Source organism: Penicillium canariense (assembly GCF_028826845.1).
Source record: "Penicillium canariense strain IBT 26290 chromosome Unknown utg000003l_segment0_segment0, whole genome shotgun sequence".
In the NCBI taxonomy this organism is placed as follows: Eukaryota; Fungi; Ascomycota; class Eurotiomycetes; order Eurotiales; family Aspergillaceae; genus Penicillium; species Penicillium canariense.
In genome coordinates, this window is record NW_026622730.1 from 3,856,866 (window position 1) to 3,883,824 (window position 26,959).

The 26,959-nt window shown below is 53.9% G+C and overlaps 14 protein-coding genes across 14 annotated transcripts; 9 read left to right on the top strand and 5 right to left on the bottom strand.

Moving 5' to 3' along the window:
- Window positions 1-603: 603 nt before the first annotated feature.
- N7482_006260 (MIF domain protein) lies at window positions 604-2,510 on the top strand (the record flags this gene model as incomplete). Its single annotated transcript, XM_056688385.1, is given in 4 exon segments — window positions 604-801; window positions 820-1,041; window positions 1,458-1,835; window positions 1,890-2,510. The coding sequence occupies 4 exon segments, from the start codon at window positions 604-606 to the stop codon at window positions 2,508-2,510; spliced, it is 1,419 nt and encodes a 472-aa protein (XP_056543940.1).
- Window positions 2,511-3,196: 686 nt separating this feature from the next.
- N7482_006261 (uncharacterized protein) lies at window positions 3,197-3,915 on the top strand (the record flags this gene model as incomplete). The annotated part of the gene is made up of 3 exons (XM_056688386.1): window positions 3,197-3,275; window positions 3,333-3,391; window positions 3,457-3,915. The coding sequence occupies 3 exons, from the start codon at window positions 3,197-3,199 to the stop codon at window positions 3,913-3,915; spliced, it is 597 nt and encodes a 198-aa protein (XP_056543941.1).
- A 386-nt stretch (window positions 3,916-4,301) lies between these two features.
- N7482_006262 (CENP-X/MHF2 family protein) lies at window positions 4,302-4,969 on the top strand (the record flags this gene model as incomplete). Its single annotated transcript, XM_056688387.1, has 2 exons — window positions 4,302-4,862; window positions 4,922-4,969. 2 exons carry the CDS (start codon window positions 4,302-4,304, stop codon window positions 4,967-4,969), a joined length of 609 nt encoding a protein of 202 aa, XP_056543942.1.
- Window positions 4,970-6,188: 1,219 nt separating this feature from the next.
- N7482_006263 (MIND complex subunit MTW1) lies at window positions 6,189-7,364 on the top strand (the record flags this gene model as incomplete). The annotated part of the gene is made up of 3 exons (XM_056688388.1): window positions 6,189-6,242; window positions 6,366-6,692; window positions 6,756-7,364. 3 exons carry the CDS (start codon window positions 6,189-6,191, stop codon window positions 7,362-7,364), a joined length of 990 nt encoding a protein of 329 aa, XP_056543943.1.
- An 81-nt stretch (window positions 7,365-7,445) lies between these two features.
- N7482_006264 (dihydroorotase) lies at window positions 7,446-8,649 on the bottom strand (the record flags this gene model as incomplete). Its single annotated transcript, XM_056688389.1, has 3 exons — window positions 7,446-8,378; window positions 8,446-8,525; window positions 8,595-8,649. The coding sequence occupies 3 exons, from the start codon at window positions 8,647-8,649 to the stop codon at window positions 7,446-7,448; spliced, it is 1,068 nt and encodes a 355-aa protein (XP_056543944.1).
- A 1,265-nt stretch (window positions 8,650-9,914) lies between these two features.
- On the top strand, window positions 9,915-10,658 carry N7482_006265 (uncharacterized protein; the record flags this gene model as incomplete). The annotated part of the gene is made up of 2 exons (XM_056688390.1): window positions 9,915-10,214; window positions 10,269-10,658. The coding sequence occupies 2 exons, from the start codon at window positions 9,915-9,917 to the stop codon at window positions 10,656-10,658; spliced, it is 690 nt and encodes a 229-aa protein (XP_056543945.1).
- A 653-nt stretch (window positions 10,659-11,311) lies between these two features.
- swc5 (putative Swr1p complex component (Swc5)) lies at window positions 11,312-12,446 on the top strand (the record flags this gene model as incomplete). The annotated part of the gene is made up of 2 exons (XM_056688391.1): window positions 11,312-11,679; window positions 11,744-12,446. The coding sequence occupies 2 exons, from the start codon at window positions 11,312-11,314 to the stop codon at window positions 12,444-12,446; spliced, it is 1,071 nt and encodes a 356-aa protein (XP_056543946.1).
- Window positions 12,447-13,123: 677 nt separating this feature from the next.
- Window positions 13,124-14,124, bottom strand: N7482_006267 (T2 family ribonuclease; the record flags this gene model as incomplete). The annotated part of the gene is made up of 4 exons (XM_056688392.1): window positions 13,124-13,182; window positions 13,250-13,445; window positions 13,499-13,793; window positions 13,895-14,124. 4 exons carry the CDS (start codon window positions 14,122-14,124, stop codon window positions 13,124-13,126), a joined length of 780 nt encoding a protein of 259 aa, XP_056543947.1.
- A 479-nt stretch (window positions 14,125-14,603) lies between these two features.
- Window positions 14,604-14,891, top strand: N7482_006268 (uncharacterized protein; the record flags this gene model as incomplete). Its single annotated transcript, XM_056688393.1, has 1 exon — window positions 14,604-14,891. The coding sequence occupies one exon, from the start codon at window positions 14,604-14,606 to the stop codon at window positions 14,889-14,891; it is 288 nt and encodes a 95-aa protein (XP_056543948.1).
- Window positions 14,892-14,976: 85 nt separating this feature from the next.
- Window positions 14,977-16,701, bottom strand: N7482_006269 (uncharacterized protein; the record flags this gene model as incomplete). The annotated part of the gene is made up of 4 exons (XM_056688394.1): window positions 14,977-15,495; window positions 15,546-15,996; window positions 16,049-16,181; window positions 16,251-16,701. The coding sequence occupies 4 exons, from the start codon at window positions 16,699-16,701 to the stop codon at window positions 14,977-14,979; spliced, it is 1,554 nt and encodes a 517-aa protein (XP_056543949.1).
- Window positions 16,702-17,094: 393 nt separating this feature from the next.
- On the bottom strand, window positions 17,095-17,691 carry N7482_006270 (uncharacterized protein; the record flags this gene model as incomplete). The annotated part of the gene is made up of 1 exon (XM_056688395.1): window positions 17,095-17,691. One exon carries the CDS (start codon window positions 17,689-17,691, stop codon window positions 17,095-17,097), a length of 597 nt encoding a protein of 198 aa, XP_056543950.1.
- A 3,743-nt stretch (window positions 17,692-21,434) lies between these two features.
- On the top strand, window positions 21,435-22,835 carry N7482_006271 (uncharacterized protein; the record flags this gene model as incomplete). The annotated part of the gene is made up of 4 exons (XM_056688396.1): window positions 21,435-21,639; window positions 21,949-22,182; window positions 22,251-22,358; window positions 22,579-22,835. 4 exons carry the CDS (start codon window positions 21,435-21,437, stop codon window positions 22,833-22,835), a joined length of 804 nt encoding a protein of 267 aa, XP_056543951.1.
- Window positions 22,836-24,532: 1,697 nt separating this feature from the next.
- On the bottom strand, window positions 24,533-24,847 carry N7482_006272 (uncharacterized protein; the record flags this gene model as incomplete). The annotated part of the gene is made up of 1 exon (XM_056688397.1): window positions 24,533-24,847. The coding sequence occupies one exon, from the start codon at window positions 24,845-24,847 to the stop codon at window positions 24,533-24,535; it is 315 nt and encodes a 104-aa protein (XP_056543952.1).
- A 440-nt stretch (window positions 24,848-25,287) lies between these two features.
- On the top strand, window positions 25,288-26,580 carry brlA (C2H2 type transcription factor BrlA; the record flags this gene model as incomplete). Its single annotated transcript, XM_056688398.1, has 1 exon — window positions 25,288-26,580. The coding sequence occupies one exon, from the start codon at window positions 25,288-25,290 to the stop codon at window positions 26,578-26,580; it is 1,293 nt and encodes a 430-aa protein (XP_056543953.1).
- Window positions 26,581-26,959: the final 379 nt, after the last annotated feature.

The following is a 26,959-nucleotide window of genomic DNA, read 5'->3' on the forward strand; positions in this document are numbered from 1 at the left end:
TGATAGAGCCAAAATATCGCGTAATCTTCAACAAGATCCGATATGGTGTAGTGGCTAACATCGCCGTCTCTCACACGGCAGCCGGGGGTTCGATTCCCCCTATCGGAGTTCTTTTTGTTTAACTCGTTTCTCCTCCCTCCGCTGTTGGATGGGGGGAAACTCTAGGTAGCAAGCAATCAATGATGCTCAGCCTTTTTTTTAGAGAAATTATTACATTCGTAGGGGATCCATCCATCTTGAGACTCCGTGCCAATTCGATCTCGGCCCGGTGTGAGTCATGGGGGGAGGCTGCTGAACATCAGCCACGATCCTGCGGCTCCGCCCCATTGACTCATCATGGTGAGAGTCATCCAGCCATCGTGACTACCATGCACTCCGTTATCAATGTCATGTTAGATGTTTGTGCCTATGCACGTACCTAGGAGGCGGGGTTTGGGGAGCTGATTCCTGGGTCCAGTTTGCCAATTGGGGGGTCCATTTATAAAATTTCCAGTCGCATCACAGAGCTATCAAATATATATAGTTGACCCTCAGCGCAGTTTTTTATTGCGCCAGGTGGTCACCAGAAACCAGTAGCATCGCAACGACAATCAAACATTGGTGATGGCGTCGGATACCATCTCCCTTGGATCAATCGATCAAGAACGTCAATGCGTCGACCTGCCTGATAAGATCGAGGAAAAATCCCCGTCGAGCTCACCTAGCCCGCCTCCTCGGGGCGAATCCAGAAGACCACCGAGGATTCCTTCTCCACCGAAGTCCGGGGAGAACAGGCTGAGACCAGCTGGAGGTATTTGCGCAGTCTATTGATCGTTTCAGTTGAGTCTCTCCAAGAGCAATGTGTTGATGGGGTGGACAGATATCATCAATCGCATCAATTGGGATCCCACGTTTCAACGCGACGATTATATTATTGGGTTTGTGGATCGATTCGAGGGGCAACTGGAAGTCAGCATGAATGCCTGGAAGAAGGACTCGACTGACGAGGAGTTCATTCCACAACATCGCGTGTTATATATTCGACATGTGGACGGGGAGGTTGTGTGGGACAGACGACGACGCATCGACAAGATCTTTCTTAGTGGGAACTCGGCGTTCAGCGAGCTGGCCTTTCTTACTTGAGGGCTTATGAGACAAGGGTGGATATGAAGGTTGAAGGCGGTTCATAGCAGATGGTCAGTGAGAGTTCCATTGACCGTGCCTGCGGCTTTGTACTATCCTCGAGTTGCACTTTCCGTGATACCAAACAGCGCTGTCTCTCGCTCTTTCTTCCTTTTTCCCTGTAAAGCCGCACTTGCTGTTGTTCTGTTGTTCTATTGTTCTGCCCCCCAACTAGTTCGCCGATTGCCCTCCAAGCCTCCAGGGCCAGTCCTCTTCTCTTACCACCCCCATCTACCACCCCGTTCTACCCGGCCCCAAGAGTCAAATCGCAATCCACAATGAATCTTTCCAAGCAGAAAAAGCCATCTCTCCCACGCCTTGCCACCAATATCCCTCTGGAGCGTCACTCTTCGACCTCGCTCCCAGTGCTGGCACCCAAGATCCCGCCAGAGATCAACATGCAGCAGCGTCCCAGGTCCGAGAGGCAGGCCATTGCACCCTTCCTGTTTGCAGAGGACAGAATAGATGATGAGAACATCGCGCCCACCGCACGATATGCCCCAGATGCCAAACCAGTCTATGTGACCCGAAAGAGCATTGAAGAAGATTCACCAGTGACCCAGAAGACAATGTACTACGAAGATGCGTTCGCTCTTCAAGCCGCCTACAATCCGCCCAAGGACCGTGTTGTTCAGGATTCCGCGGTAATTGCTGAGCTGGCAACCAACCGCAAGGTACGTTACCGCACAAAAGGAGTCTACCTCCGTATCTAATGCTCCAGACTACAGGCCAAAGAGGAAGACTCCAGGCTGGTCTCGGATATCGCCTCTCGTCTGGCTCAAATTTACCAGCGCCCAGAGTCAGCCGTACAGGTGGCGATGCACCCAGATATCTCAATCGTCTTTGCAAACGTGTTCCTCCCTTCATACCTGCTAAAAATCTACGCGCTTCCCGCATCTATCGCGCCCGTCACCAATCTTCGCAATACAGGTCTTATCCAGAGAGCTCTCCAGGACCTGCTCGGTATCCCACCAGAGCAAGGAGTCGTCCTCTACCTGCCGGTCCCTGAAGAGAATCTGGCGACAAACGGATCGACGGCCCAACGTGAGATCTCTCGGCTCGACCACACCGAGGCAGATAGTCCCGGACTGATCAAGTCAATCTCCCGCACCATGAGCCGACGTTTGAAGTCCAGCAGCGGTGGGAGTGCCCCTCTGTCCCTGCCATCGACTGTGATGACCACCTCGCCATCGACCCTGACCAACTCCAACCAATCCCCTCTGAGAGAGACAGCGCAGGGTGAGGACAAACCACGAGGACGCACCCTCAAGAAGAGAGAATCCCTGAGAAGCATTGTGCGTCGTCGTTTGATGGATATCAAGCCTAGAAAGGAGGGTGATATCAAGTAGAAGATGGAAGAGTAGATGCATGAGCAATGAAACGGAGGAGAGCTTATCTTGTTACTGGCGTTCAAGTGCGTTACATCCAAGGAATGAATTATGAAATACATACTTTCAAGCGATTGTTCCCCTCCAGAGTCTAGGTTGATTCGTTCATATTCGTAGGTCAGTTATGTAGGACACACCCATGGTGGGGTTTTGTAGAAGCTCGAAGCTTCCAAAGCAGGCGACACCTGGGCCCCACTTCCGCTGCCTAGCACACCTTTCTTAACTATCCTGTCCTCGATTCAGCTGATCATGAATCTCATCATGGGAATGATGAAGTGATCTAAGCCAGAACGAGAGAAAGAGAAGAAGAGAGAGAGAGTTGGACACCTTTCAGCGGCTCTTGCCAGCCTCCCTTCGGCCTCTCCAAACCTCGTATTCTAAACAGTCTGCTTGACTCACCGAACGCAACCAGCCCCGAACTTTATTTGCTTCGCGTCTGACGCGTAACTTAAATTCCTTTTCGGGATTGAACACGTTCCTTTTAATCTGTCACGTTTACCTCACAACGCCGGTTCAAGCACGGCAAGCCACGCTTTTGAACCCATCATTAACAATCTCCCAACACTATCATTTGCTATTTTTATTAGCATCTTATCGAATTATTTGCGGGTGAACCTACGACCACCACGGGTACCAACCCCACCGCGATGCCTGGTGCAGATACTAGCACAGTCAATGAGATCCCTGGTGATCTATTCGATGCCCCTGAGGGTTCGGGATTGATCCGTAAGCCAAAGCTCTTTCATGACTCTATCTGATGCTTTCAAGCCTAACTTTTCCCAGATGCATGCAATACTCAAGGTAATTGGGGAGCAGGCATAGCACGAGCTTTCAAACAGCGGGTATGTGTTGAGAAATATACCGCTATATGGATTATGTCCAATCTGACTGAATATTCTATGTGTAGTACCCTGCTGCGTTCCAGTACTATCGCGACCATTGCCTACAATTTGTTCGCAGTAGAGCCACTCATGATATTATTGACCTCCAAGATCCCAATGAGAGTACCGTCTCCGTGCGCCTCCCCGTCGGCACGACTTTGATCATTCCACCCCAGCCAGCAGATATTCGCTCTGGCCAGAAGAAGCAATGGGTTATCTGCCTTTTCACCTCCCAGGGATTTGGCCGCCGAGTTGATTCGCCTGATCTCATCACAAACTGCACCTATTCCGCGCTCAAAGACTTAAAAGACCAGATTGCTCGCCTCCGCCAGCAATTATGGGTGCCTATGCCCGATGAATTGTACTCTTGTCGATTTAATTCAGGCTTGTTTGCAGTTCCTTGGGAGCAAACTCGGCAGCTCGTAGAGGATGTGGGCTTGCCCATGACTGTCGTGTACCCGCCAGAAGAATTTGAGGCTGAGTGAATGGGTCGAGGATACTCAAGAACAAGAGATGTGCCAATTTAACCATGAAGGATCTACGTAGTTCCTGCCTTGCCTTTAGTCTCGAGTTCTGTGATGAATGTGCCAACGCGCTGCAAGATTTTCAAATTTAACACGAATGGATTTTCTATTGTTATCGGAAGCTTCAAAAGACAAGCACATGCATGGAACCTATTTTGATCTTATGAAAGATGCAAGATTGGCGAAATGTACTATGTAGAAGTATAGATTCGAATCACCTGACAACGCGTTTCCAGAGCGCGTCCCGTGTCGTATCCCGATAACCGCCTGGGCAGCCCACCGATCCCGGTCCCGGTCCTCCAACCTCAACCATTACCAGCAATCTGACAGCCAGCTGTCTTGTCGCAATGGCCGGCGAACCATCCGCACAAAAGAAGCGCCGACTTCCCTTCAAGCCACCAAGTCGGGCCTCAAGTACCGCGGGCCCGTCCTCCGCCGCCGCACCTAAACCCAAAAGCAAATCCAAACAGACTACCACCAAATCATTGTCATCAGCATCCGCTTCCAAATCCACAAGCCGCAAATCCTCTTCCACAAAACGACCGCGTGTCGAATCCCCGCCCGCTCTAGGCTCTGACGTGGGATCAGACGGTGCCTCCGACACATCCAGCGACAGCCGCGAGCGCTCTCTCTCACAAGAACCGGACTATATCCTTGCGGAGATTATCACGCACAATGAGACTGAGGACGTGGCATCGAGCGACCCAAAGATACCGCCAAAGTTGCTGACGCGCCTTCTGCACCACCATTTCAAGAATGAGAAGACCAAGGTTGCGAAAGATGCCAATGCGGTTGTCGCGAAGTATGTGGATGTCTTTGTGAGGGAGGCTATCGCGCGTGCAGCATACGAGAGGGTGGAGACGGATGGTGCTGGGGATAGGAGAGGTGCTGGGGATGGTTTCCTCGAGGTTGGTTGCAATCCCGCCCGCGGGGTTCTGGCCGTTCAGATGCTAATGCAATGCCACAGGTGGAAGATCTCGAGAAAATGGCGCCACAGCTTACGATGGACTTTTAGCAGGCATTTTCTCAATGAAGCGAAATGGACGGGGGCAATCATGGCGTTGGGGGTCGTATTATTTTTGTTTTAGTCGACATTCGGTTGCTTCGAGATACCAAATACACTGAACCACAAACACATTCTCATATAATCTGAGCATGACCCCATCATCTAAGTATACGTGACCTGCAACATAGAGAATCCCTTGGACTATGTTACGCTGGCGGTTTTCCAAGAGCATGGTCTTCCAGTAAAAGGCGGCGCGGTGTCGAAGCCGTTGGCATTATGCTGCATCGCGACGTCATATTTAACTCGCAGAGATACCCAAGCTAACTTCTTTTTGCTGAAGTGGGCTATGGCCACAGACTGCTGCTTTTGCTGGGGAAGATGGCCCTAGTCTCGCATTGTATCCTGCATTGGCTATGTCGAAGACGAGGAATTTGCGGCTTCGCCATTTTTGAACTGCGAGAAGTTTCGTTTCGGCGACAAGGTTTGACATTTTCCATATATTGTGCCTTCGGAGTAATTGAGTAGCCAGTGGGACAAGATCCCAGGCGCGTTATAAGTTTTGGAGCATAACAAACTCCGCTGTGAGACGATGACACACACTCGATGAGGCCTTGACTGTGCCAAGATGACCTATGAATCTCAATCATTGGCCATGTCAATATCGAGAGCATATATTATAGATTCAGGAACTGCAGATGAGCAACAAAATGAGAATGTTTGCGTATCTGAGATGCGAAAGCCGTGTTTACATAGTGCCTGAACATGGACAAGTCTCAGCTATGTGGCAAGAGACTTGGGACCTGCAGGTTTCGAGACCACGCCAGCTGGATGGAATTCAAAGTTTTGTTACCTGGTGTGTACAATCGCACAGCATGCTGTTAGGCGCTGATCCATGCCCACTGCAGGTGACGTTTTCGTGTGGTTGTGGTAGTCAAACCCCGAAGCTTGTGTGACCATAAGGCATCCATATCAATTTCAAGAGAAGGAGATAGAAAAATAATAACAAAGTAACCCCGTGATTTAAAGCCGACTCGAGATGAACCTCTCTGCACAGTCAGACCTGAAAGAAGAAGCTCGTCTTTGCGCCGCTCAGGAATGCTGCTGAGTACTGGCAGCCGAGCCGTTAATAACCCAAGGCGGTCTGTTGTCCCCCGCCCCAGCGCGTCTTTTCCTCCACAACGCGCGTGTCAAGCCGAACCTCATACCGACGCGGGCCCTCTAGTTCGCAATGAATGATGCGACGACTTCCCTGCTCACAGAGCACTTCAGTTACACACCTTTGGTGAGTCTGCTCTAGCCTCTAGGCGCACTGGGCGCCCCACGCTGCATCTAGGCCCTGCGCAATTGCGCGACATTCGGAGACCCGCCCTTTGGGAAACCAGCTTGCTGACCTGTTTGCGTTCAGTCTCTCATAGATGACATTATCAACTCGATCAATAATCTGATTTATCAGGCAATTTCAAGTTTAGAGTCCGGGTTGCTTGCGACACCACCTGAGCGCTTGGGATTCGGACATTCGAGTAACGGCTCGACTATCCCAGACACCGACGAGGATGGCAATATTATTTATCCGGAGGCAAAACTGGAGATTGAGAATGGGCTACATCAGCTGGAGACTCTGCTCGAAGCCAATGTCGACAAGGCGTTCGACAAGTTTGAGATTTACGTGCTGAGGAACATTCTCACTGTGCCGGAGGATCTGCTGTCCTGGGTGCGGCTCAAACACTATGAGGTACGTGGCGACTTGCAGTGCTACTAATTAATATCCGTGCTCAACTAACGTGCCCATTTACAGGGTCTATCCTTCGAAGCCTCCCTTGACATGCCCACACCCGAGACTATCCATGCGCAGCGCAAGAAACTCCTCGAGACTCGGAAGCTTAATCGGTTTTTGAAAGACGAATGCGCCCAAAATGCCGCGGTTATTTCCCAGTTGAAGTCTATTTTATCTACAGTGGAAAGTGCAAAGACAAGCGACACTACCGACGAATCGAAGACAATACCAGCGAAGCCTCTGGACCTGTCCTTTTTGACATCCAGCTCAGCTGCGCGCCAGCTTCGCGTCGGTGTCGATGCCGGTACAAATCCCAAGCATGCCCCTCTTACGACAAATACAACTTTTATTCTATCGCAGCTTCCGGCATTGCAAGCTACTCTTGAGCAGCTTCGGCCAAAGTTGGCCAGTTTGCCGAACTCAGTGGATAATATGGAGACTAAGTCCAAACGGGACGAACGGAAAGAATATATCGAGAGCCGGATCAGACTACACCTCGAGCGAGCTGGACAACTGGCCATGGGTGACGACAGTAATCCCGTGGTTGCGGGACGCCGGATTGATATATCCGAGGCCCATGCTCTGGAGAAGGTGGCCAACTTGCTTACACAGGAGCACAAATCGTCATGAGGTGATAAACTGCACAGACGGAAACAGCCTTATACGGTCTGGGACCCTTTATTTGGTATTTGAGGTCGAGTTTGCGCTTCTTTACGACCAAGACACGCTCCAGGTGTCCTGGGTTTTGCGGAAGGGAACCACATCAGTCTGGTCTGACTTGAGGATCTCCGAAATCTTTTCACCCTTCTTCTCGAGGGTGATAAACTCCTTCTGCTCCTCACCGATGCCATAGAAGGCCCGACCGAACTTGCTCATAAATCCCTCCACAATCTCCGGCGTGATCTCTTCATCCTTGAGAACACCGTTCTCAACCGCCTGCTCCAACGAATCGAGGACGACCTGTGTGGTATAGGGCTGGGTGAATACCCCGGCAGCAATCTTCTCGCCGCCACGCTTGGAAGCCGCCGGGTGGGGAGCGCTGTCGGAGCCGAAGAAGAACTTGGGGTTTCCGGAGGTGGCAGCGCGGAGGAGTGCGTCGCGGTCGGCGGGGGTCTTCGCAACGGGCTTGCAGAAGCAGAATGGGTCGCCGGCCCACGAGTCAATGATGATGGACAGGTGGTGGGCGGTGATAGTTCCGGCGACTGTGGGTCCGCACTTCTTGACAGCCTCGACAGCGGCCGCGGTAGTGCAGTGCTCCAGGATGATGCGGAGCTTGGGGAACTGGGAGTGCAGCTCAAACAGTTTGGGCAGGAACCGCTCCTCTGCCGACAGGACCGTCACATCACCCTGAGAGGGGACTTCGCCGTGCAAGTTCAGGATCAGGCCTTGGCGCTCCATCTCGGCGAAGACCGGATAGAAGGAAGTGTAGTCGACGACTCCGGAGCTCGAGTTGGTGGTCACGCCAGCCGGATAGCTCTTGACACCCGTGATGCCGCGCTTCTTGGCCTCAATGATGGTCTCGGGAGTGATGGTCTCGTGCAGATAGAGTGACATGAGGTAGTTGACGTTCGGCTCAATGGCCTGCAGACGCTTCTTGTAGTCGAGGGCATGATCAACGGTCGTGATGGGCGGGACCAAGTTGGGCTATTGAGGCAAATGTGTTAAATAGGTGCGCCAATTGACATATTTTTCAAGACAGCTTCTCTCTTACCATGACAAACACTGTGTTCACACCACCCTGCCGGATGGTAGGGGTCACCAGCTCCATCATTGGCCCATCACGCAGGTGAACTGTCTTGGGTCAGTGTGTCGCCACTACGACCTTCGCCCCCGGCCCCCTCCAGTGCGCACAACACATACCGTGAAAGTCGGCCGAGGCCGGGAGCTTGACTCCCTGCAGCTTGGACAATGGCATTGTGTATGGGTATAAGTGTCTATTGGCTTGAAATTTGCACCCGCGCGACGATTAAATCAACGACTGCCCCGCCATATCGTATTTTCTGCCGGGCGGTGGTCCCTGGCCGGGTTTCCCCGCGGAGGCCATCCATGGAAACGAAGTATATTAGGAGTATACCACGCGAGTATCAGAGGTCTAGAGGTACAAAGCATGGAAAGTATCATCAGGAAGTTCATGCCAACAATGGAGGACAGGAAGTGTTTCGATTTGGACTAAAAAAGCATTTCCGTATTTATCGTAGTTGTTCCTCAGAATAGCAACCACCCCAGCTCAGTCCCCTCATCGACATCATCTACTCCTGACAATGTTCAAGCCACGAGCTCCTGGGGTTGATTACGTTGATTACCGCCTGCCCGGACCCAGCGAGATTCTAGGGACCAACAGGAACACCCTGCAGGAACACTGGACTACCAGCCTACGATTCGTGAGGCTGAAACCATCTTAACCGCTGGTGTTCTCACGTCGCAATGCCCGGCGCTTCGCCTCCGCCTATCACCATCCTCGCCCAGACATGGTGAACATGGCACTTCAGGGGGCGCGAATAAGAAACTCCAATCGGGCCCCCACCCTCACCCCCCAGTCGCTGATCGTCCACTCCTGACTCTAAATTTAGCCAGCCCACCCTCTACCATCCCGGCCCAGTCTGCACGCTGGCGCCCGCATGCCTACTAAGACCCCCATACGCAAAACACTCCTGCAAGCCGCATGTTTGCGGTGATGGCCTTGCAGTCCTGAAAAATCTAAATTCTGCTATCGGTCAAATCAGAGCTCGTAAAACTCTCGAGTCGTCTGTGCAGGAGGACCCCGTCTGGTCTTGTCTGGTTGAGTAAGCGCCCGAGTGATGGGCTTGTGTGATAGCGACGCATTCCCCATGAACTTTCTGTGACGAGCGACAATGATCGGCGAGGTCTCTGTGGTGCACTACATATTCTATCGCATTTTCCCCGGCCGCTTGGCTGGACCCTGAGATTTTATTTTTTCTATATCCGGTTCACCTCGAGCCTTTTTCTTTTACGGGACTGCCCTGTCTTTCTTTCATCCCTCAGTGAGGGTCTTTCGTTTCGCTCTTTTCTACTTGATCCATACCTACTCCTGAGGGTTGTCCTGTTCTAAAGCCTTGCTGGCAAGGTTACGTGTTGTATAATCCCGTTGTATACTCTCCTCTCATCGCCGTTCTTTCAATTGCTACGACATCTACTCTTCCGGCTTCATCTTTTTTCAACATGAGTTCCAACTCATCGACAGCTGGCTCTTTGGAGGAGGCGAACTTCCTCAAACGCACCCGTTCTCTTCACTGGGCTCGATTGGCTCTATCTGTTTTGATTACCGGCGGGGCTATTGCTGTCGTCGCTTGTGAGGCCGTGCCACTGCAGCACTATAAGACTACCGCTAAATGGGCGAGTGCTGGTCTTGCCTTATGGCCACTGAATTTTGACCTGCGACCGACGATCGCAGCCCTGGCGTGTGGCGGTGTGATTGCTGCCCTGAACGTGGTATATGCGATCGCTGCTCTACTCCCATTCGTAAGGACTCCGGCCGCTATAGTTCTATAACACTATTCATTAACATCGATCTAGCCCCGCTCCCGTATCAAGCTTCTCAACTCCTATGCCTCAGCATCGGCCCTCTCCGGCTTTATCACCGCCCTCATTGGCATCACCTTCACTATTTACCGGCCCTCTGCGTCTTACCCAAGCGGCTTCACCGAGAACGAGACCCTGCGCAGCTGGACGTGCAAGTGGACGGTATCTAATGAGACTACTTCTACTCCGATTGACTTTTCCCGCGACTGCCACGACACCCGCGCGGGATTCGCGCTGCTGTGTGTTCTCCTGGGATTGGAGATTCTGATGGGGCTTGCTGCTGCTGCCGGCACTTGGTTCCAGCGGGATGTATCTCGTCTCCGGGACGAACAGGTCCAGTTGGAAAAGCTGGAGCTCACGACCAAGCAGGTGTATCGGGGTTAAGTGAGAATCCCGAGGGTGTTCTAAAGGGGAGGGGGAATTGATTTTGGCATCGTGGATCAGTTGAGGTGAATTGAGGTCGGAGGGCATTTTGTGTAGATGGCTGGGTGAATTGACTACGCGGACAGCAGGCTATTGATCGAGGTGATCCATGCAGGTCATAGGTTAGAGAGTTGAATTGAAATAAGTGGCTAGGACCACTGGATTGGACTAGGCTGTACATTTCCCCAGTAGAGCAGTGAAGCAGGGATATCAAGGTTTTCCATTTCCTAACTGTCTGATTATGGCAACTACGAGGCTAGGAGTCGAGGGCCGCGGGCGAGTTTTGCAACAGCGTTAACGGTACCCGTGGGTATAGGAGATATTCTATACGATGGGTATAAGGCATGGGTGTATGAGGGGTATTTGTCTTGACAGAAATGTCTTTAGAATTCGGAACGTCAAGCATTATTGATGTTGATGTATACATTTATGAATTTATGAATTTCATGCGACTCCAGGGCCAGGATCCACGGATTCACTCTGCCCCGGAAATCTAGATAATTACATAATCTAGATAATTACATAATTCTTATCAGCACCGCCTTCGGCAGAATAGCCATGGCGCGTTTCTTGCTTCGCCTTTCTTCTCAGTGCAAGCAGCCCTTCAACGCCAAATGTCTGCCGACCCAACTGCACCGTCAGCTGTCGACCTGGATGATGAGCCGTATGATTCGGCCGAGGATGAAGATTTTCAGCTCGACGCGGCGCAAGACGGATCTGAGCTGTCCTCGTCCGACGATGAACCTGCCGAACCCGCGAAGAAGAAGCGCAAGACTGAGAAGCAGGATGAGATCACTGCAGAAGACCTAGACTCTGGCGACGAAGCTACGATTCAGAAGGCACGGGACAGGCTGAATAAGAAAAAGAAGACGAAGAAGCAGGGCAAGGGGAAAACTGCTGCCAATGATGAAGATGTTGATTTCGACGAAGATGAAGGGGGAACCGGAGGCTTTGTGCGGACACGCGCGATGAAAAAGCATATGTAAGATATCTCTTTATGTTTCACGTTTCTATACGCCCATTTGGGGTTCTCACTCTTGGAACAGACGGGAGGAGGAGGAGGAGCGCAAACCGTTGGCCCGAATTGACGGCGCGACCGTGGATGTCGACGCCCTGTGGGCGCAGATGAACGCTCCCGACAGTCATATGGGCTTGCAGCCGCCCCAGACCGAGCTCGACGACGACATGACCCCAGACGAACCCGAGCACGCCACCGATACGAACAGGCAGAACCAGGCTGCCCCAGAGCCGGAGGATAGCGCGCGCCATGGCCAGCACGGCGAGCAGATGATCAAGATCAAGCGCACGTACAAGTTTGCGGGTGAGATGATCACTGAGGAGAAACTCGTGCCCAAGGACTCTGCCGAAGCCCAGGCGTTCCAATCCAGCGGCGAAACCGTGGAGTTCGCGGAGGTGGAAAATGCCAATGGCGCAGTCAGTGCTCGCAACTTGCGCCGGCCGCTCCGCAAGGTCTCGCGGTTTGACCCTAACCCAACCGGGTTGATCAAAAAGAGCTGGGAGAAGCAGGCTGCTGCAGAGCTTGCGACGGACGCAACCGGGCCCAAGATCAACACCGTGGAGAAATCCAGACTCGATTGGGCCCAGTATGTGGATCAGGCGGGGATCAAGGACGAATTGCGAACACACAGCAAGGCCAAGGAGGGCTATATGGGCCGTATGGACTTCCTGGGACGTGTGGATGCCAAGAGGGACGAAGAAGCTCGACAGGCCCGTCTCAAGGGCATTTGAGTTCTACTATCTATTTGTCCAGACCCTCTGTCTACCTATGCGGGAAACCAGATTCCCACCAAACAAAAACACTATTCCATTACTGTTTGGTCATTGGACCAAACATCCTTGCCGCAGAGCGCATGCCGCCCGGGGTCGCACTACGGGAGTTCCGTGTGCACGCCTTGATGATTTTCGTCGCGGGCTCCGCTGGACGGCGGGCAGCGCCCGCCTCTTTCAAGAAACCCGTCAGTCGATCCCGATCTAAACGGGGAACTCCCGAGCGCGCATCTCCACTGCTTCCAAACCGAGTGGGCTCTCGATTGCCCGCGACTGCCACTACATTTACAGGGGCGAGGGCCCGTTGCTGATCACCGGCGGTGCTGCGGATATCTGGTCATGTCTATATTCTCGGCCATAGGACCGTGGATGGATGGAGATGCTTTCCATATTATGAGTGTTTCTTCGCTGTCAGTGGAGAATATGTATTTTTACTCGTGACATACAGCGTGCTTGGCTTTTGCTTATCGTGTGTAAAGGCAATCCATCCCTGGCTTGGGCTATGTACTAAAAAGTCTCGAGGTACCCATCCCGATACCCCGACAGCATCAGATCATATGCAGCGCAGTCATTCGTAAAAACAACTCAATTATTACTGTCCGGGCCAGATACAGACCTCGCCCTTTATGCCTCTACATTTAAGAGCTGCTTTTGGGCACATACTTGATACCGCTGCTCGGGCAGCTCGACGTGGTGACTGCACAACATTAGCTCTCGGATCCTCCCCTGTGATTGAGAATCATTTGTAGGGTTTGGCCACTTACGAGTGTCGGAAGCCACATACTGGCCATCAATAGCATTGCCGGCCACATTGAAGAAGTACCACACCTCGTTCAGCGAGCCATTGTCGCAGCCAAGGTAGACCTCCGCGCCATCGTGCAGTGTGCTCAGGGCGGACTGGATCTTGCTCAGGCTGTAAGTCTTGGAGCTGCTGGGGGTGATGCCAGCATCGGAGAGGGCCTGGGCGAGTATGAGAAAACATGCGAGCGAAAATGAGTGTACTATGGGCATACCTTGTACGTATCGAGGCCCTTGAACAGGTCCACCACCTTCTGGAAGAAGTCACCGACTTCCTCCTGCGGTGTGTAGCTGGTGTAGCAGCTGGGCGTGATGGTGTTGATGCAAGTGCCGTGCTTGCCCCACTCATGCGCCCAGAAGGACTCATCGTCGCCGTTGATGTCCAGCCAGTACTGTTGCATGTACGACAGCAGCTCGGTGCGGTCCTGCGCCTCCAGGATATCCGTGATGTTGGTATATGCGCGGGAGGAGTCGCAGCTGGACTGATAGGTGCCGTCGCAATTATCGGGCCTGGGATATGGGTTAACAGTGATTCAAGAGGGACAGCTAGTGGGTGCTTTTGAGAGAATTGAGTAGCCATTGAAGTGATTTAGAGGTCGAATAGTACTTACCACAGTCCGTGGATAGTCCAGGAGTCCGTCGGGCCAGTGGATGGGTCAGTATCCCAGAATTGGGTCTGCAAAAGGGCACCGCCAGGGTAATTGTAGCAGCATGTGGGACTTGTGGACGAGCTCTGGCAGCTTAGGGCGCTGTTGCTGGCGCAGGTTTCCAGGCTGGCGGAGATGCCAGTGACCAGCGAAGTCACCGCCAGAACCAGCGTCGAAGTGCGAGAGAAAGCCATTGTTGGAGAAAATAGATGGGAAATCCTTCAGGCGGGATTCTCGAAGGAATAAGAGAAACAAAATGTAACCGACAAAAAGAAATAGCCAGGGGCATCGTGACATGAATAAATAGGACGGACACACTCCTTGTTAGCGGGTGAGGTATGGACCGCCGTGCAGAAGCGGGTGCATTGTCAGGGACGCGGCGATCGCAGCTGATAGCAGCACATGTGCCGATAAGATGAAGCTGATTCGCACCGGACAGATCGGATATCCCCGTACCACTAAACAACCCTCTTCCTGGGCACAGCATTGGCGACCTGCTTGGCAGACTCCGGACGACCGGGTTGGTCTTTCGCCTGACGAAAGACGGCCGATCCCGACGGAGCGGGGAATGGAAACCAAATGAAATGGCCAATGGGGGCGCCGAACACGAGTTGAATCCGGCGACGCCTGGGCGAGGCCTCCGTCGGACGTCCTGGGGATTCAATTTAGACGAATGGCAGCTAGTGTTTTGGGAGTATCTGGGGAGGGGAACGGGCGAATTGACGTTGCATCGTCTCCTGCGGATCGGCCAACGAGCCCCCGCGAGATTAAAGAGACCGCTGATCCGCAGTACCCCGACGAACCAGCGTCGACGGAAGCCATCTGGAAGACGCTGGCCGTGCCGATTGCCTGGTCCCTCTGTTACGTTTCGCCTCATAAGGTATGGCGGTCGGGCAACTCTGTGCCACCTGGGATCGGCATTGGAGGGTACGGGTTCTGGGTTCTGGGTTCTACGGGATGACCCCGGACCCCGTTCTTGGCTTGTCTGGGCTGGAAAACTCGTACCGAGGATGTTAAAATGCGGATCCACAGCAATGGTCTATGAGTTATGAGAACAATGGCTCTTCTCCATCGCTGTCGTCTGGCGCGGCTGGAGGGACTCGAATGTACCCCACAGCGATGGTGGCAATGGCATAGAAGAGCCCGGCCTGCAAGAAGGGCAGTCCCATCCAAGTACCGCCAAAATGTAGGCCGGCTCGGAAGAGGTAGGCAAATAATGGGCCCGCAATAAGAACGCCCAGCGACTGAGAGATTGCAATCGCCGAGTAAAGCGTGCCAACAAGGTCTGGAGGGACAAGACCGGTCGCTAGACTGCGTAGAGTGATGTCGAACGCAGAGCCCAGGGAAAGAATGACCAGTCCGCAAATCAACAGCGCCGGGACGGGTGCGAGTCCAATCGCCATGAAGCCGATGACGGAGACTAGTCCGCTTCCCTGGCTCAGGCGATGGTCGCGATGTTTACCGTGCAGGTTGAGATAGTTGGCTGCGAGGAAGGACACAACTGGCATGATGATGAGATAGTTGGCGAGAGAGAAGACCCCGCGTAACGAGACTAGAAGGCTGGCCTATAGCAGTGTTAGCAGATCCCCATATCCAGCCAGCGAGAATGACATACTCGGGCAATAGTCCAAATGAACTTCTTCGATGCATACTGCAGGAGCACACCGGTGGACTGCCGACTGATTTCCGTCACCAACATGCACAGAATCACCAGGCAGACGCTCCAATTCTGCCAGATGAACCGGGTGGATTCTTTGAATTCACGGGCCTCGCGAATAAGCTCTTGCAGTGCTGGTTGCTTGCCAGCTGGTTCGACTCGTCCACTCGAGTCATCAGATATGTCGGCAGCATCCGTCCCTGGTGCGTGTCGGGATTTTGCTTTACTTGCCTTGGCTTCTTCGAGGGTTTCTTGGAGGAACAACAGCGGGGTGCTTCCCACAATCATAATCACCACACCCAGGATGTAGGGAACCCAGAGGTCATGTTGCATCAGCCAGGCACCGATAGGAGCGCCCACTATATCGGAGAGGATGATACAGGACTGGAGGCTGAAGAGAGCTGTTGACCTGTCTTGGAATTAAATCAGGGACACAAAAGGAGAACAAGTGCGGGATATACCTTTCTTCTTCGGAAAAGATATCAGCAACCATTACCAGCACAATGGAGACGATCACCTTGTCACCGCCACCAATGACTCTGAACAGCCCGGTCAACCAGACCAGCCGAAGGGGCAGTACATTTGCCCACAGCGCTAGAAGATGGATCTGATCAGCATTCACGCGTAACCATCGGTGATGTTCGATCTCCGCTCTCCACTTACCCACCAACCGGACCCACACCTCTCCAAGCAGCATCCCCGCCATTCCCAGATAAACCACGGGCTTGCGCCCCCAGTGATCTGCCAATACACCATACGGCAGCGACAACAGGATACCGGGAAGCACCTCAAACATATCCTTGTACCCCAGCACCAGCGCCAGCTCACCCTGCACGGCCTCCGACTTGCATGGATCACCGTTAGAGGGACCGTTAGATGGAGCTCCCGCTCCACTACTCGAACGGGCCCCATGGTTGCGGCAGATAATCTGTTCGAAGATGGCAGTCTGCGGCGCGATCGCCATGTTGTTGCCAAAGTCTACGGCCAACACGATAATCCCGCATATGAGCAGCATCATGAGTTTCTTCGATTTGGAGCGGTTGGTGATGGCGCCCTTGGGGACGTCGGCCAGCAGAGGCTGCGATTCGCCATTGTCGGCGTACTGAAGGACCATTTTGGCAGTGGGGGCAGGAAACGTTCAAAGATGCCCTCCAGGATAAACAGACGAGGATATAAGGATATGAGGTATCCCGTCCTCAGGACGTCGGGGCTGAATCCGTGGGAACCCCGTTATTGCGCTGCCTTGGCTCGGAGCTCGGAGTGAGTGCTTATCGCACCTGTTGGGGCCTGGCGGCGTTGGCGTGCTGGCTAGGGTCGCGACACCAACAAAGCCCCCTGATTTGCTCTGGCCGTGGAGCTATCAGGGATGTCCAAGATTCCCCGCGGTCGTAAGGCGAGTTGGCCTCGATGGCCCCCACCGGGGCTAGACCAAGACAAGGCAGCGGCTTCTTTACGGTTGGGCAGGGGCGGCGCTCGGCGTTCGAGAACAACGCTCACCGTCGATTTATCAATGCTGAACTCCGGGCGGAGCGCGAGGAGCCTCAGCCCGGACAAGGCTCCCGTCATAACCGATGTGGTGATTGGATGTGTCGCCATCTTTGGGATTCCTGACTCGTGCAAGGACAACAATCAAGTGTTGGGAATTTTTGTGTTGATTGGACGGGTTGCATCGAGCATTCTTTTCCGCCGTCATCAGGCCCCGTCGAGCCATCTTTCTGGAGCGACCTTGGCTGCCCAGTGCCCAAGATCCTGCAACCGCCCGTTTCTCGCCCAGCCCTTCCAGACTGCGAGAAACCGCATGTATAAGCGCTTCCCGCGCACCTTCTGAGCCTTGAAAATCTAACCAGCTGGTTTGATAATCCCTCATACTGCTCTCCACTGTCGATGAAGTGATTGTCCGTTCGACTGGCTCTTTCGGGCGGTCATGTCCGGTATTGCTCCGACGGTCGGGTAGATGCTTCCTCCACCGACGAGCTGGGGGCTTTAGGTCGAAGATCCGCTGTTTTGTGGCGATGGGATTATCCAGATTGGACGAGAGAGGCAGAGGCCGTCGGACGTGTGCTTGGAGGAATCCTTCGAGGTGATCGGTCGGGTGCTTTGGCATTGATCAGGCCGGTGATGGCTGTACACTCCCGGTCGGTTGTGATGAAACTCCCTACCTATGGCAAGCGAGATTTTTTGAATTGCAGCCGCATGGCTTGAGCATGTGTCTGAGGGAATGACTGGATTAGAAGTTAGATTTCTCATATACTCGTGGTGGCAACACACCTGATGGTTCCCAGCGGGCATACCTTAAATGTGCGGATGTAAACGTTTGGGAGCAGAAGAGATTGCGAACACCATCGAGACAGTTCCGTGAATAACCAGTAGGGACCCCTTGTCTCGGTACGAAAATTCCTTATTAAGGTAATGGATAATACTAGAAGCATTGTTGGACTGTAGGATAGTTTTGTTGGGTGCTTGTAACAATATTCTTGAGATCGATATCAATGCTTATGCTGTTGTTCTAATCATAAGCCCTGATATATATCCACAACCAACTAACTACCTTAACATGGTGAGCACCTCCTCCACCACGCTAGATATACGGAAAGGGTGAGATTTCCGAAAGGCTCTTGCTTTCACTATCCTAGGTACATCTACTTGGGTGTTATATTCGCAATTAGTATCATGACTGTGCCATTTGCCAACATTCGCCTGCTTCCTCTTCTACTCTATCTTCCCAGCAACATCCATCCATGCATACGGATGGCCCAGGAGCCAATGTTTCGATTCGATATACTTCCAAGGTCTCGGACCACGGTGGAAGTAAATCCCGTCGCCACCGAAACTTGCTGGAAATCTTGTATGAGGACCCCCAATTGATCGCCGATCATCTAGACTTCTACACTATTACCATCACCCACTTGATCGGATGCGCTATTTCCCATCCATGTACCGTAGTATTGAGGAATGACCCGCGCATACATTCACCAATTTGCGTTCAAGAGTCCGAGCCCAATATTCGATATTGTTCCCGACACTCGATCCCGCACAGGTTGCCTGCCAAGAACGACCCTCTGGCTCAAACATACATGAATCTAGACGCACTGATCCGCATTGCAAGGCGTCCTCCATCCAGTGGATCTGGAATTCCCTTATCTCTTCCTTACAACGCTTCTCCACTTTCCTTGATAAGCGCGTGCAATATATTGAACACGACTCATACGCCGCAGCCCGAGCAGAGGGGTTATATGGTTTCCCTTGATATGAAACCGCGTAGCGCGATGCGTGTTGACAAAACAGGGGACCCTGGCTCATCTCGTCTGAGGCAAGGGCATTCGATGATGTCACCTGGATTCTCCCTTGGGCAGGCACAAAGTCGCGAATCGTCCAAGCCCAAGCCCAAGTTCAAGCCCAGGCCCGGCCCTCCTTCCCTCTCCTCGCCCACGACCACCTATAGTGCGTGCCATGCACGGGGGTTGGCCTTGGCCCTCGGTCGACCTTGGGAATGTCTGGCATGCTGTATGTAATGTGCAGCAGGGTCGTTCAATGCAGTAGGTGAGAGATTGCCCGTCGGTAAGGCCGGGTAAGATTCTCTAACTGACGGTGCTATTGAGATGTGTGCATTGCCGGCCAGCCCGACCTGCACTATCGAGTTGACTGGCATGCGCATTGAACTACGGTACTGGCGAGCGCTATGACTGGTGGGTGATCGCGTACTCTGTGCTCGGACGCAGGATTGCCAGTAAGGCCTTGCGGCTCCGGAGGGTCCCTTTCAGGGTCCATCGAGGATCTCCCCGGATCGGATCTACCACTGTCCAAGCATCCTTCTTCCCCTTCATCACGACCCTTCGAAATGGGGTATCACGAGGGGCAAAGATAGGAACGGACTCCTGGAAAGGCCAAGATTGTTCACCAACGTGATGCACAGTCTCTTCGCTAGAAGGGCCAGGAGGAGAAGCCGGTAGGGCGCCGAAGCATAAACGGTCGCCACCAAGCGTGCTATCCTGGAGACCGGGACTCGACGCAAGGTGATGCGACGCGCTGCAATGCAAGTCAACCGAAATGGATGGGCACGAAAGGTACCAGCCAAGCGAAGAAGCAACACGACCCTTTTTTGTTGGCTGAATGCTGTCTTTGTTTTAGATGGGCTCAGGGCCGTTGGGTGGAAAAAGCACGATCTGCAAGGGGGTGGCGGGTTGGAAAAAAGGGCGGCCAAGCGGTTTGATTCAGGAACCAAGCACCTCGCCAAAAAGCCACCTCGTTACTTTGCCTTTTGCATGATTTGCCCACAATACTATTGATTGTCCCGGGGGATTAATGGGGGTTGGTGCTTCCGGTCTTTCTCATAGGACAGATTACGAGCCTCCTGATGACCCCCAGATGATCTTCGATGCAGTAACCGACGAGATCACTCTATCTTTGCAAGGGTTCCCAATCCTTATTTCCTTTGCGGGGCCTATCTATTATCTCGTAGCTGGACATCGTCCGCCTCGGTTATCTCCGTACCGCGAATAGGCCCCTTTTCCGGATCCCATCGATCGCATGAACTTGTCTACATCCCGGAAGTGCGCTGGCGATGGAGAAAGGGACGTGCGGAGACCACTGCGCGAACCAAAGCTTGGAACCGTGGATTACAGTGGTGCGAGTATGCTCTTATCGCTTCGAGGGTCCCAGCACTGGCATTCACCGACGTCAGTGCTGCCTCCCCCCGCGAGGCGCTGGGCAAAACGGACCTGCAGTACGCCCAAACGCCCGCCCGGGGCTCTGGTACTATCGGATCAGGCTGAACGCTATCCCGAGGAATGTGCAGCCAGAGGCTCGCAATAGTACGGTGTCACACGGTATGCTAGAGGACGCTCGGCCGTCTGCATGCGCCGGCCACTCTGGATCTCCCCCACAAAATGATCGACCACCAGGCTTGCCATCCTCTGCTCTGGTGGCGTCGAGAGGTGCTGTGGTGGCGTCGAGAGGCTTGCATGTCAGGTGGACCCGGTGTTGGAATCTGTCTCTTTTGGGATTGTATTGAACTCATGTCTTTCTTTTGGGGACAGTGCGGCGCTCCTCGGCAATTACGGTGGACAGGGGCCTGATAAAGATCTAAAATCGATAGTGTTCTTCGTGCTGCTCCGCGAACCTGGGTCTGAACTGCGAGAATCGTGCTAATGCAAGTACCTCTTTTCTGCTGACTCGATAAGGTTTACGAGCTGGGGGAATGCCCGAGGTTCCCCCCTGCGACTATTTTTAATCCGAGCTTATGATGGTCGAATCGGAGAGGATGTGACCTGAAAGTTGAATATGAGATATGAGATGTCATGGTGACTATCCGAGGGACTACTGTTGGTACTGGCGTAGTTGAGTCGGAATCCCCGTCAAAGGGTGGTTCGTGCCAGCTTAGGACAGGAGTCTCCCACCAAATGATCTTCGTGATCCCGGTTCATCACACGAGCAGTCCACAGGCATCGCACATACAGAGGAATCCCCGCCCGATCAGTCGGTGGTGGCGAGGGGATGGGGGGATGGAACGTGAAAGGTTCCCCTGAGAATAAGGAGGCTGAAGCACAGACAGCGTTGAGGTATTTGCACCGATGCAATGAATGGCTCGATTGCCTGAACGAGCCCCCAGTCGCCACCGGGCGGGCGGTCGAAGTCATGCAATGGCTGGAGGAGAAGGCTGCTTCGTATGGCATGACTCAATGCGACCGCACAGCTCAGATTTCCGAAGACACTATTGAAGTCCTCAACCGGCGCTTGCCACATCGGCATCGATAGGGTAGCCACTTCGGAATCGAGACATGCTAGTCAGGTCTCAGGCCTCGTTCTTGGTTCCCGGGGGTCGCCTTGGCGAGCTTCGATTTGCCCAAAATGAACCACGTAATGCCAAGCGAAGTCTTGGCAGCTTCCGACAAGATGAGAGTCGAGGAAGATCCAAGCAAGTCATCCCTTTGGCCTTTGGACGCAGGGGCTCCCGAGATATCTGGGGAACAGACCCTGACTGCCGGCGGGCCCTTGCGGCCCAACCAGGCCTGTGCTTTCAGGGCCTCTGATCTGAGATTCCCCATCAGTCACGGTCTGTCGAGCCGAAGATGGGGAAAAGATGGAGATGCTGCCCGGAATTGAGGGTGCATCCTTTACGGCCTCTCGCATCGTATCATATCAATTGGACCGACCGCGGTGCCAGCTCTCAAGACGGAGCTAAATATGGAGACCGTAAAAACGGCATTTAGAATCGGCAGAGGATTTCCCGTCGGGACTGCTGAAAGTACAATATTGTCGTTGGGTGCAGACCGGCTGACACATCTTGTAGATCATTGAATAGTATCCATTCGCGAGAGACACGAAACTTGTTTTTGAAGCCATTCTGCATGAAACATTGCAGCCAGTATTCCTCGTGGTGTAGTCTCAGGGGGCCAGAGCGAGAACGAGATGGACTGTGGAATGGAGGTGGGGAAGGAGAGGAAGGGGGGGGGGAGTGCCACCGGCCGGATTAACCAGCGCCGGCTGGATCTGACAGTGAGGGATCGACAGGCCCCGGGTCTTGTACCCGCCCACGGACGTTGGAAGAGACCCAAAGATCGCCGCCTATCGCTTGCTGCATTGACCAGCGAGCCGGGTCCTTCTCCGAGCGCTAGGCCCCCCAATCCAAACCAAAACACAAGAACCGAAGCTAATTTGCGCCAGAGAGGGCATGGATCCGGTCCCCCCCACTGTGGCTCAGCCCATGGGCCGTAGAGTTTCCCTACTCCAGCGGCGCCACGAATCAGCGCCTCCAAGAGCCCTCTGAGACTAGTGAGAGCTGTCAGAACTTGGCTATCCGCTCATAGGGCTCGCGGAGCAAGCGTCTATTGAAGGCTAACGGGGCTCGTCGGGGCTCGTCGTTTGGGCCTCGTCGCTTGGCCCCAGACTGGTAAGAGGATCTTTTGGCGGAAGATTTCTCCATGCTATCTCGTCCCGACCCACTGTGAATAGTCCACTGCCCGGTCGGGCGATGTGATACCCTCAACCGCAGAGGCGGACCCCGTGGGCGGCACATCCTGGGGCATGGAACCTGTGCACCTCTCCATTGCCGTCCGCAAGCCGCCACGGGGAGACCAGAGCAGGTACGTCGGAATGAGGGGAATGGGCTGGATGTGTGTCCCGCATGACGAAGACCGGAGGCTCGTCTCCGCTGACTGTGTGGCGGGCGGGATCGAGGCCGCTGCTCGAGGCGTGAAGAATGCGAAATGCAGGCAAGGCCGGGAGGAGCTGGTGGCTACCACGCAGTGAGCCCAGCATGTTAGCGATAAAGAAACGTCCTCAAATCATGACCATCGCAAGGAAGCGATCTCGTCTGCTCCAACCAGAGCGGATTCCCTGAAGTCGGGTCTCAACTGACGCGTGATGGGTCACAACGATCCCCTGGCTCCCGACGCAGGTCCACAACTAGCTCCCTGGATAGTGTGGTTCTGATCCCTACGCGATGTGGTGCATGCAATCGGTGGCTATTTGTCCAGGCGGGCGAGGAGGCTCGCGGTACTAGAGGTCGGCCTTGCCGACCATGCCTGACGCCGTTAGGGCTATCATTCAGTGAACGGGACGCTGGATCTCGGGGGTTGTCTCCTCCGGCGTGGCTTGCCGAGCCCTTCCCAGACTGGATCTTGCCTGCAGCTTGCACATTCCAATCATGCCGGATGACGCTGGTGGGCGACTGGGTCTTTGGGTGGCTTATTTGTCATGGGAGGGAACGGGCTTATTGTATGCTAGTAATCGTGAATACCGTCATGATCATCACTATCATCCCGCTCCTGATCATCATCGTGTCGGGACTTGGGGGCAAATGGCCTTATGGCGGACGATCCATACCCCGAAGCCCGCGGAGGAGAGGTTGATTGTTCTTGCGATGGGAACTATGCAAGCTACGGATGAGATTGGAGCATGGTGCGGAGAAAAGTCGAGAATGAACGGCTGGAATTTACGATGTTACCTCCCCACGGGTCAGAGCCTGCCGATGATCGGCAGGCCAGAGGGCCCGACTAGGCCAAGTCGGGGCTGCAAGTGCAACGTCTGACCTGTCGACTGTCCGTTCCAGCCTGGGCAAATCCCCAACTGTGTCAGAATGAGATCGATCAAGCCCCCCCGTCCGCCACGTCGGAGCTCAGATGGGGGTTTCTGATTCCTATACTGAAATTCCCTGGCCCAGATGACTTTCGGGTCATGCCTGTCTCATGGACGAGAAATGGAATGAGACCATTCCTCGAACCAAGCCTGGGTGGGGCGATGGGTCGATCTGGTGCAGGTCCGCCAAGGTACGACACTGCGACCCCGTCCCGCGAAGGATCGACGCCCCATAAAAAAAACCACAAACCAAAAGCCGAACCACTAAGCCGAAACGGGTCAAAATGATACAAATGGAAATAATCAGAAACAAATAATCCCCAAATCCGAGCTGCATGTCAACCCCGACTTTAGACTCTACTCACATTGCGCGGAATGCATGAGGTACAGCCGGGCATTCCAGCGCCCACGGCCAGCGCGTTAGCTCTGATCTCCCGCCCCACCGCAGTCAGTGAGATCCGAGGAAATATCGGATTATCCAGCATATCCAGCAGATCCAGCATATCCGGCAGATCCAGATTATCCAGAATTAGATTTAGAGCCCAACAAAAATCAAATGCAAAGAAATAAAAGTTAGGGACGAGGCAAATCCTGTCGATCCGCTCAGAAGCAGGAACAAGCTTCCACGCCCTGGCTGGCAAGTATAAACCCGCCCCTGCTCGTCCTCCTCGTCCATCCTACCATCCTCCTTGCCGCTTTTGTCTCTGAGTATCTTATAACACCCAGCCCTTCACCCCTGCGATCCACTACCCCAGTCTATCAAGTCCCATCAAATCAATCAATCTGAGACCCAACCTCCCCTCCATTTGCCCCCCCCCCCCCCCCTCTTCTCTCCGCTAGACTCTCCCCGGTACGCCAACCACCGCGTCTCAGGGCGGTTCTCCAGCAACCGTCGCGCTTGTACCGAGATATTGAACCCCTCGGTCCCTGAGTCGGCCCTGCCAGCCACGGTCCTGAACTCTCTCGCGTCCTGATTCGTCCCATTCGTCCCATTCTGGGAACCCGATCCCAAACGGAGTCGCGCAGAGCCGGGTCCCACGAACCACTTCACCCTTCACGCTGAACCTATCGCCCGGCCGCGGATCCTTTGCCGCGGTAACAGAGGATCTCACTGCATTCTTGGCCTTGCTTAGGGTTTTCAGGCACGCGTCGCGCACCGGCGCTTTGGATCCCATCCGAGTCATGGCGTATAGCTGTAAGTTCGATCCCCACCCGCGATTCTATGCTGGGCCGATTTGTTTATTTCTGCTCGTTTGTCCCTCTGTTCCCTTCCTCTCTTCCTTTTTCTTCCCCCCCAAGGCTTTCGACATTCTTTCCCTGTCCTTCGTTCCCTCTCGTGCACCGGTTCCTCCTCGTGCCGCTCCTGTCTCTTCTGTCCTCGTTCCGTCTTGACCTTCATTCCCTCTGCACCCTCACTCCTTCTTCACCCTCGTTACCTCCCATCCACCACATCCAACCCCATCCAATCCATCCAGCTTGCGCATACTGCCTTCCGTCATCCACGACCAATTTCCATTGTGACCTTCTTTCATACTCCACGCTGTGGACTAAAACCCGTCCGTATACAGGTGATAGCATCGACCGTGTCACCCCACGAGACCTAAAGGCTGAAGACCTCGACGACATGAGACCACAGGGCCAGCAGATCTCCGATCGCTTGACCGTGGAGGTTGACTGCCACTCCTTGGGCCCCAGCGACTGCCCCTCGATGACCTCCAGTTTCTCTCCTTTGGAATCTCCTACTCCGACCCCCACCAGTCTTTATAGCCAGGGTTCTCTGGCCTCGCCCAGCTGGCACGAAGCCGGCCACTATCATAGTCTTCCCATGGAACGAAGAACCTCGGCCACGCCGCTGCGCAGCGCCTTCAGAATGGCGGATTTAGCATCGGGTGAGGGCATGGGCATGTCCGTGGGCAACATGGATCGCCAGGACCAGATGCCCATGTCCGCGGACTACCTCTCTGGCTACGACGAGAATGTCGACCAGTTCTGGATCCCCCAGGAGTCGATCCCCAAGACCTACGAACAACCCACCTTCCCTTATCAAGCGCCCATGCCACAATATCAAACCATGGGGCGCAACCACTACTATCGCCCGCAAGCTCAGACGGCCTATCTGCCCGAGTCTGCATCCAATCCGTGTCTGTCCCGTCCGATGTTCAATCAGCCGGAGCGCATTTCCAACTCCATGTCCATGTCCAACATGCTCCCCTGGATGCCATCCACCGAATCGATGGCTCCCCAAACCATCACGCCCGCCCAAGCATTCCCGGGTGCCGCGCCGCCGGTGACGCCTCCTCCTTCTAATTATTCCGAGTTCCCTGCCAGCCTTCGCACCTTCAAGCCACATACCCCGTCCACCCCGGTGCGCTCCGTGTCTCTGGGAACCCCGGGTAGTGATACCCCTAATAGCCGCATGTCCGGCCACAATGACTACCACGAAGACTTCCCCGTCTCGCCAGTCTACCGGGACGGTATGATGCGCACCCACCGCCAGCCGTCTCGCAAGTCTTCCAAAAAGCAGCTTCTGCGCTCCAACTTGAGTTTGGAGAACCTGCCCTCGATTATCAAGCAGGTTCAGTTCAAGTGCAAGGAACCGGGCTGCAAGGGCCGCTTCAAGCGCCAGGAGCATCTAAAGCGCCACATGAAGAGTCATTCCAAGGAAAAGCCCCATGTCTGCTGGGTCCCTGGCTGTCACCGTGCTTTCTCTCGCAGTGACAACCTCAATGCCCACTACACCAAGACCCACAGCAAGCGGGGTGGCCGCAACCGATATGTGGCAACCCTCGATGACACTAGCCCAGATTATGATCCCGACTTCCGCGGCCAGCTGACACCAGATGGGCGTCCTATATATGGTTCCAAGCTAGAGGACATCCCTGACTGTGACATCAGTGTTGATGGCTGGGATGACTAGATGCGCACACAACCGCGCCACAATCCAAAAGAGGATCCTTGGGAAGGACAAAAAAAAAAAAAAAAAAAAACCACCAAAACACATCCAACCGAATACGCTGTCGTTGATGTCAACCTAACCCCCACCCCCACCACCCACACCCCAAAAAACCACAACAATCCACTGAACTTGTGGCCCCAAGAGCCGGACATTGATACCCATGGAGGACGATCCATTGTCACACATCTGGCACAGGCATTTACCCGGTCTACTCCACTGGCCGTGCGGCGTTGTATATGGTCTTCTGGTCTGGCGAAGACTCTGTGTGATTTTATTATTTGTTGTTTTTTTTATATTATTCTTGCATAATTTGTCGGTGCGAAAAGGACTTGGAGTGGCT